Here is a 13,080-nt window from a genome sequence, read left to right on the forward strand (position 1 = left end):
GAGAGCACAGTTGTTGTGCCATTCCTCTGGGCTTGTCTACACTACTGGTTATGTCGGTATAACTTATGTCGCTCAGCAGTGTGAATGAGCAACATAAGTGATACTGACCTAAGCGCTGGGGTGGACAGTGCTAAGTCAGCAAGAGAGCTACCGCCTCTCGCAGAGGTGGTTTTATTATGCTGACAGAAGAGCTCTCTCCTGTCAGCAGGGAGTGTCTTCGATGCAGCTGCGCCACTGTAGCACTTCTAGTGTAGACTAGCCCTTAGTGTGTAAGCTCTTCAGGGAAGGGACTCTTACTAGGTGTTTGTACAGCACCTGGCATAACGGGCCCTGATCTGACTTGGAATTACTGCAATACATAGGGGCCAGTTGTGCCACCCACGTATTCACCAGCATGAAGAAGGGATGAATGCTTGGGCCTATACTAAATAGGAGAGTGCAGCATCTGACCATCCCCACTGGCAAGTGCAAAGAGAGTTAGGTGAAGCCATGACTCCTCTATGTCCTTCTAGAGAGGTTCTCACCCACAGGGGCCTAGCTCTGAGCAGCTCTTGTTCTCAGGACTTACAAGGACAGTGGTGGCTTCCCATAAATGTGTGAAAGATGGGCAAGGCTTCTTGTATCCTCCTTCTGGTGTACCCAAGCAGAGACTGACCACAATCTGGCTCTGAATAGTTACATCTTGCAATACCCCGGTGAGGTAGGTAAATGTTTTCAGATCTATTTGTAGCTGGACAAGCTGAGGCACAGAGAAGTTAAGTGATGTATTCAAGACCAACTCAGTGGCTCAGTGGTCTAGCCAGAATTAGAACCCACGCTTCCTAACTCTCAGAACCTTGCTCTACATACTAGATTCCAATCCCACCCTACTGCTTATAAAGCAAAGGTTATAGAGAAGTAAAACATCCTTTAATTAAGATGAATCACAGATGTTAGAGACTGAAAAAATCCATTAAGCCATTCACTCCAGCTTCTCGTTAGTGCAGGATCATGAAAAAGGTAGATTATTGTTTGTTCAGATGCCCAAATTCTGGCCTAGATTTATACTCTATAATTCCATTGTAGATGATGGCATTGCATAGGATGCACGCTGGAACAGAATTTTCTTTCTAGTCCATACTTACACTCATCACACAATAGACCAAATCCTGCTCGCTAATAAACATTCATAACTCCCATTGATGTCACATCAGCTATGTCTACACTATAGCTACACACAGCTGTGATGGCTGAGAGGTTAGGCATTGGAGCTGAAATCCAGTGGGGTTTCCCTGCTCAGCTTTGAATCCTGCTCACAGCAAGAGCTGTGTTTTAGTTAAGCATTGGAATAAACTGCCTAGGGAGGTTGTGAAATCTCCATCATTGGGGATTTTTAAGAGCAGGTTGGACAAACACCTGTCAGGGATGGTCTAGATAATACTCAGTCCTGCCTGGAGTGCAGGGGACTGGACTAGAAGTCCTCTCGAGGTCCCTTCCAGCCCTATGATTCTATGAGCTAGGGGTGTGATTCCGGTGCTCATATACACATACTCATGAGCGCTCTCATCTAAATAGCAGTGTAGCCGCGGTAGCACAGGTAGTGGCGGAGCAGGCACAACTGAGCCATGAAGAATACAGACCCTGCTGAAACTGGTGGGTAGGAGAGCTTGCACAATTGTGTGTACATGAGCAGGGGAATCACACCCCTAGCTCACAATGCAGGTGTTTGTTAAATGCTCTGGCCAAATTCTTCTCTCAGCTACACTGTTGAAAAACTGTAACAACTCCACTGAAGTTACACCAGTGTAAAGGAAAACAACATTGGACCCTAATGTTTCCAAAGCCTCTCTGAGTGCAGAATTTGTCCCATATTAATTTTGAAAACATCACATCACTGGATGATTAATGGAGAAATGGGAAGACCTTTTATGCACACTCTGTAGATGAAACGGAGTCAAGTACAGAGGCACAAGGCTATGCCTCACTTCAGTCCTACTTAAGACTTCACTATAGATCTTAAGTGGTTGCTGGCCTTGTTCATGGGGGTGAATTTTACCTTTATTCAAAATGTTGTATTTAGAGTTATGGAACATTTTATGATGATCCTCTCTGCCTGCCTGTCAGTCTATCCCATGCCCATCAATGTGGGTGTGCTGTCTTTTGTTCCTTGGTGTACATACTTACCTGAATTCTAGCATCTTGGCAATAAAGAACTTTGGCCTGAATTAAGGCTCCTAGAGTCACACATACTCTATGGCCCCTTCACATTGCCAGAGCAATGTAAATGGGCCTTAACATAAGTGATAATCAAGCCCTTTGATTCCTGTGACCAGAGCAATACTGAGATAAATTCAAAAACATACCCACGTGGTCTGGCTGCATGAGTGCTGTCCCTGACGAGTGTGGAAACAAGGGCAGAGTGTCCCTTGTCGTCCCGCTCAAATGGATGGTGTTTCCTTGGAAATGAACTCCATGCATGTCCGTGAAGGTGCCTAGGCCAATCATATGCCAAGAAACTTTGTCATTCTTGCACATCACCAATCCTGGCAGATTACCGAACAAGTAGCCATTTACAGCTGAAGGAGAAGACAGTCCAGTTAGTAAGATGTGTCGTAATTCTGCAAATATTCTGCTAGCATGTCTAGCCAGGGAACTCTGACTGAGTATGTCACATTAATTAATTGGGAAGGGTCTTCTGCGAAGCACTGCACAGGTGGGACTTATCAACATCAAGTACAGAAGATTAATTGCCTTAATGCTGTTCCTATAAACTCCTGTCTGGGTATCTGAGCTAATGTTAGATTTCATTCTTAGTCTGTGAAATGGGATCTCTTAATAATTCTTTACACTGTGATGGCAGCTTTCATCCAAGCATTTCAAAGTGCTTTCCTAACATTAATTAAGCCTCACAGCAATTAGGAAACACCAATACACTGATGGTTAAGGCAAAGGAGTGGGTGTAAGGAGACCTAGGTTATAGTCTCAGCCTTCCCGTGTTACACAGACCAAGTCACTTAACCATACTTTGTCTCAATTTACATTTTTATATAATGAGGCTAGTAATCCCTCTTTATTTCCCAGGGGTGTTGTGGAGCTAAGATCAGTAAGATTTGTAAAGGACTCCGCAATACTTGGATGAAAAGTGCCATGTCAGCATAAGGAACTATTAAGAGATACTGTAAGAATTAAATATAATCAGCTGAACAAACCCAATTCTGAGTTTATAGGAAATGAATTAAGACAGGCATAGTTAATCTGAAGTATGTGATGCTGATAGACACCACATGCATAGTATTTCACAATATTTCCTTTATAATTAATTGATGTAGCCTGAGCAGTTGACTGCATAGGTGTAATAGATTATTTTCATTTTATAGACAGGGAAACTGAGACACAGAGAGGTTAAGTGAGTTGATCCAGGTCACACAGCTACTCAGAGTGTCTTGGGCCCATCAGGATAGTGTCTAAGAGCCAGATTCTGATCCCCTTACACATGCTGAGATGCAGAATGAGATGTAGTCTTATCTATTGCAATGGGAGCAAAGTACTATTCAGTGTGAGTTAGGGAATCAGAATCTGGCCCTACATCAGGATAGGCAATCCCAGAGCACATGCCCTCACAAAGAAACGCATTATAACAGCAGCAATGAATGATGACAAATTTGGTAAATTTTACACCTTCACTATTCATCTTCTTAAATATCTCTGGAAAGTCTTATTTACAGATTCCATACCGTGCATCTTGTTGGATTCCAGGAAATCCTCATCTTCATTGTTTACCTTTGAGGGGTCCCCAGTAAACACCTTAATATTTTTGTCAAGATACCAGCTGAGATTCTCATCAAAGACTGTGAAGAGCAGATAAAATTCCTTGTCTATTCCTTTCTGCAGTCAGGGAGGAAGCAAATGCATTAAAACAAAAGGTGCCTGCAGAATTACACATGTAAAGACTTTTTTTCTCATGAACTTCGTGATAGCAAAATAAATACTCTGCTTCAGTGGTTCTCGACCTTCTCCATACCAGCACCCCATGTCACACCAGGACCTTTTCCATTCAGCCATAAAGAAAGGTAGGTTGTTCATGACTCCATGAGACCTGTTCATGACCCCCAGATTGAGGATCCATGTTCTACTTTAGTGTGTATAGCTTCTTATACTGCATTTATCACCATGCTATCTGAATTACATATTAACTGATACACAGAGACCCACAGAGATAGGCACACACCAAAGCCCCTGATCTGAACACCCAGGAACTATGATGATGTTCAGATGCGGATCTGGATCCAAACTTTGCATCTGGCCCCAATGTCAATGTTGAGTCCAGATCCAAACACCCCCAACCATGGGGAAGTTCAGAGCCAGATCAGAACTTCATAGCTTGGGTCCAGCTCTAGTCTGTATGACAAATGATAGAAATAAACAAATGTCATGCTTCAGGGAAAATGGAAAAAACAAAGATACAGCTATAACACACTTAGCTTCCACTGATGAGCTTCCACCCTGAATAATGATATTTGTTTACCCTTTCCAATATTTTATTAATTGGGCTGAGCCCATGTTGTGCAATTCCGACCTGGATGTGACCTTCTCCACAGATCACCAAATCATGCCATTCAGGATAGGTAAACACAGTTAGTACCTGTGTTCCATCATGATTCAAAGTGTTTTTTCTACAAACTATCAAAGGTCCTACGAGGCCAGAGTTGGTGTCCATGACTGGATCAGACGCTGAGTAGTACAGGTAGGTCAGGCATGGCGGATCGCTGGCGGTTGGGCCAACGTTTTCAGGCACTCTCCATTTGTATGTGAAGGTCTCACAGGGTTTAACATGTGCTCCCAGCTTCCAATGTCCTTAAAATACAAAGCCAATAAAAGCATCCCCCCCAAAAAATTACACTTTTCTTCCATTTCCCAGAAAATAAGTAATAGTTGGAGGTCGGTCACAGTCATTAGTTTCTGAAGACACATTCTCAGTTCTAAGCAAAAAAGCAACACAAACACTATCCAAATATTCACTGCCCTTTTCCAAGGGGCTGGGCATGCCCGACTCCCATTGACAGCAGGTGGAGCTGTGGCTACTTAACAATTCAGACTCTAAAAAAAAACCAGGAGTCCTTGTGGCACCTTAGAGACTAACACATTTTTCTGATAAAGTGGGTTCTATCCCACAAAAGCTTATGCCCAAATAAATTTGTTAGTCTCTAAGGTGCCACAAGGACTCCTCGTTTTTTTTGCTGATACAGACTAATACGGCTACCACTGAATTCAGACTCTGTTATCTGTTTCTTTCTGGTTCTGCAACAGCACACCAGAAACTTTGTTATGGTCTCGGGAGTGTTGCTTGCTGTTTATATGTTGTGACTTACTTGGAAGGGGGTACTGTCATGCAAAGGTTTGGTATATTGCCATTCACAGCAAACTCAGGGACAATGTTAAACTAGTAACACACCTGCCATGGAGAATGTCAGTATCATGAGTGAAGACTTACAAAAGGGATTTTCTAGGCTGGTTAGAAAAATGAGTTGATTCTGCACCCTTCAAACACAATGGTAAAACATCCACTGGCTTCAATGTGAGCAAAAGCAGGCCCAAAATGTGCTTTAAGATTGAAGAAATCATTGATTGGGCTGGTTGTCTCACTGCAGTGAAATGTGACTGCCACTGGCAGGCTGTGTGCATTTTATTCTCACTGTGGCAGTTTATTTCAGCTGGGCTCCTGAAATATTTCATAGGACCACAGAGGATACATTTGAAGGCTTAGATGGACTATCAACGAGTATATTTATATTATTACTTGAGGCTATACTATGTGCTACGAACCACACTATAAAAAATGCAGAAGCAGAAAGTTATACTGAAGAATGAAAAATGACAGCTCTTAGTAAACAAAATAGCATCGCTTTGGAGATAAATAACCCTCTGCCACAGAATAAGAGTGAGCTGCAGGATGGGAGAATATGTCTAGATGTCATAACAAAAAAAGCTACATAATGCACCCAGGTACAGTTAGCTACTTAGGCCAATCCATGCCAAGCATGGCCACAGGAATGAGGGCATCGCCTAGGGCCCTATTACTAGAGAACTCCCACTGAGGTCAGAACATGAATGTGAGCAGACAGAGCAGAAGCACACTTCAATCAGGGGATGGTTGCTGACGTTGGTGGCAGCAGGGTCTTTACTCATGACATCAAGGCTGGCCTCAGGGTGGTCTTGTTTCAGGAGAACAACACTGCTGGCTGCCTAGATGCCCACATTACATGCCGGGAGATCAGTGATTGAAAGCGTAGCAGAGTGTGCTGCTGCTGTTTGTATTGATTTCATTTGTTTGTTTACATTTTCCCTTTACTCGCTCTGTACAACTCTCTGCTGGGAATATGTCCTGTGTGTTAGTTCTGAGTGCTGCCAGGGCAGTCGAAACAAAGCAGGTCAGCCAACAAGTGACTTGCCCTTCTCTTGAATGTTTTAAATTAGACAAAAAGTGTTACAGAGACTATGCAGAAATATTCTCAGATTAGGGAACTAGAATGTTTAGGCCTAATTTATAATGTGGGAGATTTCATATCAACATTTACGTATTTACAAGGATTAACTGCTTTGCTGCTTTCCAGTTACATTGGGCAAAAGGTACTTCCAGTGCTGCTCAATGTTCCAGGTGTATCACAATGTGCCACTGTGACTAGAACATCAAAACAGTGCTACCGTTACAGCTGGGGGTGTGTGGGCAGAGGAGAAGAGGGCAGAAAAAATAAGTAGCTCAGGCTACATCTACACTACAGGGGGGGTCGATTTAAGATACGCAAATTCAGCTACGCGAATAGCATAGCTGAATTGGACGTATCGCAGCCGACTTACCCCGCTGTAGGGACGGCGGCAAAATCGACCTCTGCGGCTTCCCGTCGACGGCGCTTACTCCCACCTCCGCTGGTGGAGTAAGAGCGTCGATTCGGGGATCGATTGTCGCGTTGATCCCTGAGAGGTCGATTTCTACCCACCGATTCAGGCGGGTAGTGTAGACCCAGCCTCAGATCAGATCCTAAATTATTAACAGCAATATCCTAAAGAACTGCAATATTTAAAAAAACAAGACAACCAAAGAGATATGGTAACAGATTCTAATATCAGTTACTCTGGTGCAAATACAGTGTAGCTCCATTGACTTCAGTTGACTTATTCTAGATTTCCACTAGTATAACTGAGATCATAAGCTGGCCCATGATTTTCATTTGACATTACAAGATGGGAAAATATCTATTAGTCTCCAATCAGGGCCGGCTCCAGCTTTTTTGCCGCCCCAAGCAGCAAAGAGAAAAAAAAAAAAAAAAAAAGCTGCGATTGGCGGCACTTCGGCGGCTGCTCTATCGCGCCGCTTCATTCTTCGGTGGCAATTCGGCGGCCGGTCCTTCCCTCCGAGAGGGACTGAGGTACCCGCCGCCAAATTGCCGCTGAAGACCCGGATGTGCTTCCCCTTTCCATTGGCTGCCCCAAGCACCTGCTTCCTGCGCTGGTGCCTGGAGCCGGCCCTGTCTCCAAGGCATTGTCTGGTCAAATCCGAGTGGAGGATCCAACACAGAGTAACTGAATGTATTTCTATGGCCTGTGTTATACAGAAGGTCAGACTAGATCAGTGGTGGGGGGCTCCACTTCCTGCAGCTTCCATTGGCCAGGAACGGCGAACCGCGGCCACTGGGAGCTGCGGGTGGCCATGCAAATGTAAACAAACCATCTGGTGGCCCGCCAGCGGATTACCCTGATGGGCCGTGTGTGGCATGCGGGCCGCAGGTTGCCCACCACTGGACTAGATGATCTAAGGATCCCTTCTGGGCTTAAAATCTTTGACTATATGAGGCAGACAAAGCTATAATGCTACAGATTAGGAGAGTTAGCTTCACATAAACCAGATCGCAACAATCCTACCTTCATCACTCACACAGCTGAAACGTACCATCTAAGTATGATGTTCCTTCTGATTGCTTGCTATAGCTCACACCATGTGGCATAATGCTATAGTTCTTCTCAGCTTTGTTGGCAAAAGTAACTAACAAAGTATCTCCCACTTCAGCCTTGATAACTGGGCCTTGAAAACAGAGCAGGAAAGGAGTCACTTAGAACAACTGCCAAGCATAAAAATATTGCCCCCTCTACAGAATGGGGCTGATTTTTCTAATAGCTACATGCACAAAATTCCCACTGAGGTGGATTGGAATTGCATGCTTACAAATGAGGCAGTGATAGGACCTGAAAATATTTACTGTACCGAGTATTCCAAGGTGCATTGTAGCCTCAGTTCGGTTCTTCTTTCTGGTAAACTTGTCATCAGTGTATTCCACATACTGAACTTTCCAATATTGTCCTCCTATTCTATCAGTCCCTTGTGTAAAGAATGATGCAGACTCACTGTGAAATAAACAAATCAGACTGATTACATAGTAACATATACATTTATAACACTTCACTTAGGGCAAAAGTCCTTCTCTCAGATGAGACAGGACACAGGACTAGATGGACAATGGATCTATCCAGTATGGCCATTCTTATGATCTACTGATGAAAAACACTATATAAAAGCTAAGTATATTATTGTTGTTGTTGTCATGTTGTTATGGCATTGTTATGTCCCAGAATTCAGGTACCATCATATGCTGAGCCTGTATCACGACTGGAAGTCCCATGGTTTTGAATGGGAGCTCTCTGTGAAGATTAACCAACAAAAAATGTGCATTATAGAGAACAGAACGGCACTGCAGATCCAGAACCAGCCCTAGAGATTGGTCTAATAGTTTGTCTAAAACTTCTTGCCTTGGCAGGTTATACATTCCAGAATTAAGTGACAGCGTCGTCATCTGATTTCGAATTCTGGAAAGGTGGAGTGTGGCTGTTGTTAGAAATGACAGGAAGGGAGTGTGAAGAACAAGATCATAGAACCATAGGGTTAGATGGAACTGTAAGGGTCATCTAGGTCTAACCCCCTACCAAAATGCAGGATTTGTTGGGTCTACACTATCCAAGACAAATGGCTACCCAGTCTCCTTTTGGATAGGAGTGAAGGAGCTTCCACAACCTCTCTAGGCAATCTGTTCCATTGTCCTACTATTCTTACAGTTAGGATTAAATCTCAGGAAAATCTTCCTAAATCTGTTGTGCTGTAGTTTGAACCCATTACCTCTTGTCCTGCCCTCTGTGGCAAGAGAGAACAACTTTTCTCTATCTTCTTTAAAAGTAGCCTTTCAAGTATTTGAAGCCTGCTATCATGTCCCACCTTAATCTCCTCTTTTCCAAACTCAACATACCCAGTTCCCTCAGCCTTTGCTCATATAGCTTGCATTCTATCCCTTTGATCATCTTTGCTGCTCGCATCTGGATCCTTCCAGTTTTTCTACATCCCTTCTATACACTGGTGACCAAAATTAGACACAGTACTCCAGTTGAGACCTAATCAGCGCTGAGTAGAGTGGTATTATCACCTCCTGTGACTTGCATGCTAAGCCTCTGTTAATGCAACCTAAAATTGCATTTGTTTTTTTTGCAACAGCATCGCATTTCTGACTCCTGTTGAGGTTGTGATCCACCACAACTCCTTCCCAGCAGTGCCGCTGCCAAGCCAGTTATCCTCCATTTTGTATTTGTGCATTTGGTTTTTCTTCCCTAAGTGTAGCAACTTACATTTGTCTTTGTTGAATTTCATTTTGTTGTCGATAGCTCAGTTCTCCAATTTATCAAGATCCCTCTGAATTTTAGCTCTATCCTCCAAAGTGTTGGCAATGCCCCCTTTGTGTCATCTGCAAATTTGGTCAGTATGCTCTCTATCCTTACATCCATGTCATTAATAAAGATATTAAACAACACTGGACCCAGAACAGATCTCTGGGGAACCTCACTTGGGACCTACCTCCAATCTGACATCATTCCACTAGTAGTTACTCTTTGTTTGTGGTTGATTAACCAATTATGTGTCAATTTAATGGTAGTTCTGCCGAGCCTGCATTTCTCCAGCTTATCAGAATGTTGTGTGGGACTGTGTCAAAAGCCTTGCTGAAATCCAGGTCTATTATGTCCACCACATTCCCCCATCCACCAAACTAGTTACCCTGTCAAAGAAGGAAATCAAGCTGGTTTGGCATGATTTGTTCTTAGTAAATCCATGCTGGCTGCTCACCTTCTCTATTGAGCAGTTGACCCACACCATCCTTGATTTTTCTTTTTCGTCTGACGTGTTTGAAAAACCCCTTCTAGTTGTCTCTAATATTTCTTGCCAGCTATAACTCATTCTTTGCCTTGGCTTTCCTGATTTTTTCCCTACACATTCATGCTATTCCCATGTATACTTCCTTGGTGACATGCCCCTCCTTTTATTTCCTGTATGTATCCCTTTTGGTTTTTGGATAGCTAAAAAGCTCCTTGTGCAGCCACATTGGCTGCCTACGGTGCTTCTTATCTTTTCTCTGTGTCAGACTAGCTTGATGTTGAGTCTCCAGTATTACATCTTTTAGGAACTCCCAGCCTTGGCAGCCAGCCTCCTTTGACTCCTTTTTTTCCTAATTGGTGTTTCCATGGGAACTTGCCTACTATTTCTCTGAGTTGGTTGAAATCCACCTTTTTGAATTCCAGTGTCCTTGTTTTGCTGTTTTCATGTCCTCCTTTCCATAGGATCTTGCATTCTATCAGATTGTGATCACTTCCTCCCAAGTTCCTGACCACCTTCACGTTCGCAACAAATTCATCCCTCTGGGTCAAAACCAGATCCAAAACGGATGACCCCCTAGTTGTTTCCTCAACTTTCTGAATGAGAAAATTGTCCCTGACATATGCTAACAATTTGCAGGACATGTTATGTTTTGTTGTAATAGTCTTCCAACAAATATCAGGAAAGTTAAAATCTCACATTAATACTAGCTCATGTGTGTTAGTTAGTCTTGTTGCCTGCTTGTAGAATGACTCATCCACTTTCTCTCCCTGATGTGGTGGTCTATAACAGACCCCCACCATAGCATCGCTGTTGTTCTTTCCCTTTTTATCCTCACCCAGAGACTCTCAGTAGGTCTGTCGCTCACTTCCTCTTGGAACTCGGAGCAAGTGTATACATTCTTGATGTGCAGCACAACACCTCCTCCTTTTTCCCCATACCTATCCTTTCAGAACAAGCTATAGCCCTCAATACTCGTACTCCAATCATGGTAATTTCCCCAACAAGTCACTGTAATGTCAATTATGTCATAATTTTATTCATATACCATGACTTCCAGTTCATCCACTTGTTCCCCATACTTCTTGCATTTGTATACAGGCATCGAAGATATTTTGCTGACTGCCCTCTTGCTTTTCCTCTTGTCTTTTCAATGCAGTTGTGATTTCTAGTCTCTTCTCCAGAAATTAGCCCCTTTCCCTTGTCATTCATTATTTGAGCATGGATGCACATTGGATGGATTTTTGTCACCATCCCCTGTAGGACCTAGTTTAAAGCTCTCCTTATCAAGTTTGCAGTACTCTGTCACTGAGTAACATAGTACCAAGGCTGAAGTATGTAACATTTGGGCATTGACACCCCATGTTGCTCCGGCCAGTTTTCCAAGCAGGTTGTTGCGCGTTTTGACCTTAGTTGTGACCATCTTAAAAAGACAGCGACTAAGGTCAAAAGGCACAACAACCTGCTCGGAAAACTGGCCAGAATGACATGGGGCACCAACACCCAAACGCTATGCACTTCAGCCGTGGCACGCTGTTACTCAGCAGCAGAGTAGTGCACTCCAGTATGGGCTTGCTCATCTCACACAAGGATGATTGATGTATAACTTAATTTCACCATGCATATTATTTCAGGCACACTTAAATCTACTCCTCTACCATGGTTACGGGTTCTCTGCAATATTATTCCATCCAGTGTTTGCAGAGAGGAAAGTGTAGCAAAGCTCATGACAAAATTGTGTAATACGCCACATCTACTGTTAACTAAAGCCTTGTTTAATCCAGCATATGGTTGTCTGCCTTCACAGCGCATGTTGTGGATAAATTTACAAGGTAAAGGATTTACGGTAGAGGACACGTGGCAAGCTTCATGGTGCGCAGAGAAAGAGACAAATAATTATCTTGTCTCGGACCCCACTCAACATTAACTCGCATTTGATTTGCCATGAAGGCAATGGAGCCTTCTCAACCGGTTTTGACATGGAATTTGTGTTGCAGCAGAATTTCAGTGGCATTTTAGAGACAGTCCACCATGTCAATGTGGGCAGCCACAAACCATGACATGCATTGGTGAGAACTGCAAAATGACTCCACTTCCTAGAGGTCTTCGTGCCTTGAATACTGTTGATAAGAATGCTGTGGTTTGGCTTGACCAGATTGCATATGCCAAATAAAATAATCAGGTTAGCCAGACGATGTCCAAAGATACTCTTCCCACTATTTGATAGGTGGAGCCCATCCCATCACAGTAATCCTCTTTCCTGGAACATCAGCTCATTGTCAAAGAAGCCAAAACCCTCTCACCAACACAACCTGAGTAGCCACACATTTACTTCCACTATTCGATAGTCCCTGCCCAGGCCTTTTCCTTCAACAAGGTGTGTGTACTGAACCAGTGCTCCAGTGTTGCGTTGGGGTGTAGAGCAACTGGAGGAGTCACTTTTTAGATGAGAGGTGTAGTGATGTGGTCACTTACAAAGCACTCCCTCGTGGCCAGGGGTCCCATTACAGGTACCCTTCCCTTACTGGCCCCCTCTTAGGCCCCTTACCTTAGGGCAGTGGTGGGCAACCTGCGGGCCGGGGGCCATACGCAGCCCGTCAGGGTAATCCACTGGCGGGCCATGAGACAGTTTATTTACATTGACCGTCTGCAGGCACGGCCGCCCGCAGCTCCCAGTGGCCGTGGTTCACCGTTCCCGGCCCATGGGAGCTGCGGGAAGCAGCGCGGGCCGCAGAGACGTGCTGGCTGCTGCTTCCGGCAGCTCCCATGGGCCAGGAACGGCGAACCCCGCAGCCACTGGGAGCTGCGGGCGGCCTTGCCTGCTGATGGTCAATGTAAACAAACTGTCTGGCAGCCCGCCAGCGGATTACCCTAACGGGCTGCGTGCAGCCCGCAGGCTGCAGGTTGCCCACCAGTGC

At 44.2% G+C, this 13,080-nt stretch overlaps 1 protein-coding gene across 2 annotated transcripts in view; it reads right to left on the reverse strand.

Moving 5' to 3' along the window:
• Window positions 1-13,080, reverse strand: part of HEPHL1 (hephaestin like 1) — a 54,854-nt gene that overhangs the window by 20,598 nt on the left and 21,176 nt on the right. For both annotated transcript variants that reach the window (XM_054015633.1, XM_054015634.1), the window contains 5 exons: window positions 8,237-8,376; window positions 7,925-8,056; window positions 4,622-4,833; window positions 3,714-3,864; window positions 2,343-2,555 (listed from right to left, as the gene is read on the reverse strand). In XM_054015633.1, coding sequence (XP_053871608.1) covers window positions 2,343-2,555; window positions 3,714-3,864; window positions 4,622-4,833; window positions 7,925-8,056; window positions 8,237-8,376 — 848 coding nt within the window. The remainder of the gene's footprint in view (window positions 1-2,342; window positions 2,556-3,713; window positions 3,865-4,621; window positions 4,834-7,924; window positions 8,057-8,236; window positions 8,377-13,080) is intronic.

The sequence above is a fragment of the Malaclemys terrapin genome, chromosome 1 (genome assembly GCF_027887155.1).
Source record: "Malaclemys terrapin pileata isolate rMalTer1 chromosome 1, rMalTer1.hap1, whole genome shotgun sequence".
Taxonomy (NCBI): Eukaryota; Metazoa; Chordata; order Testudines; family Emydidae; genus Malaclemys; species Malaclemys terrapin.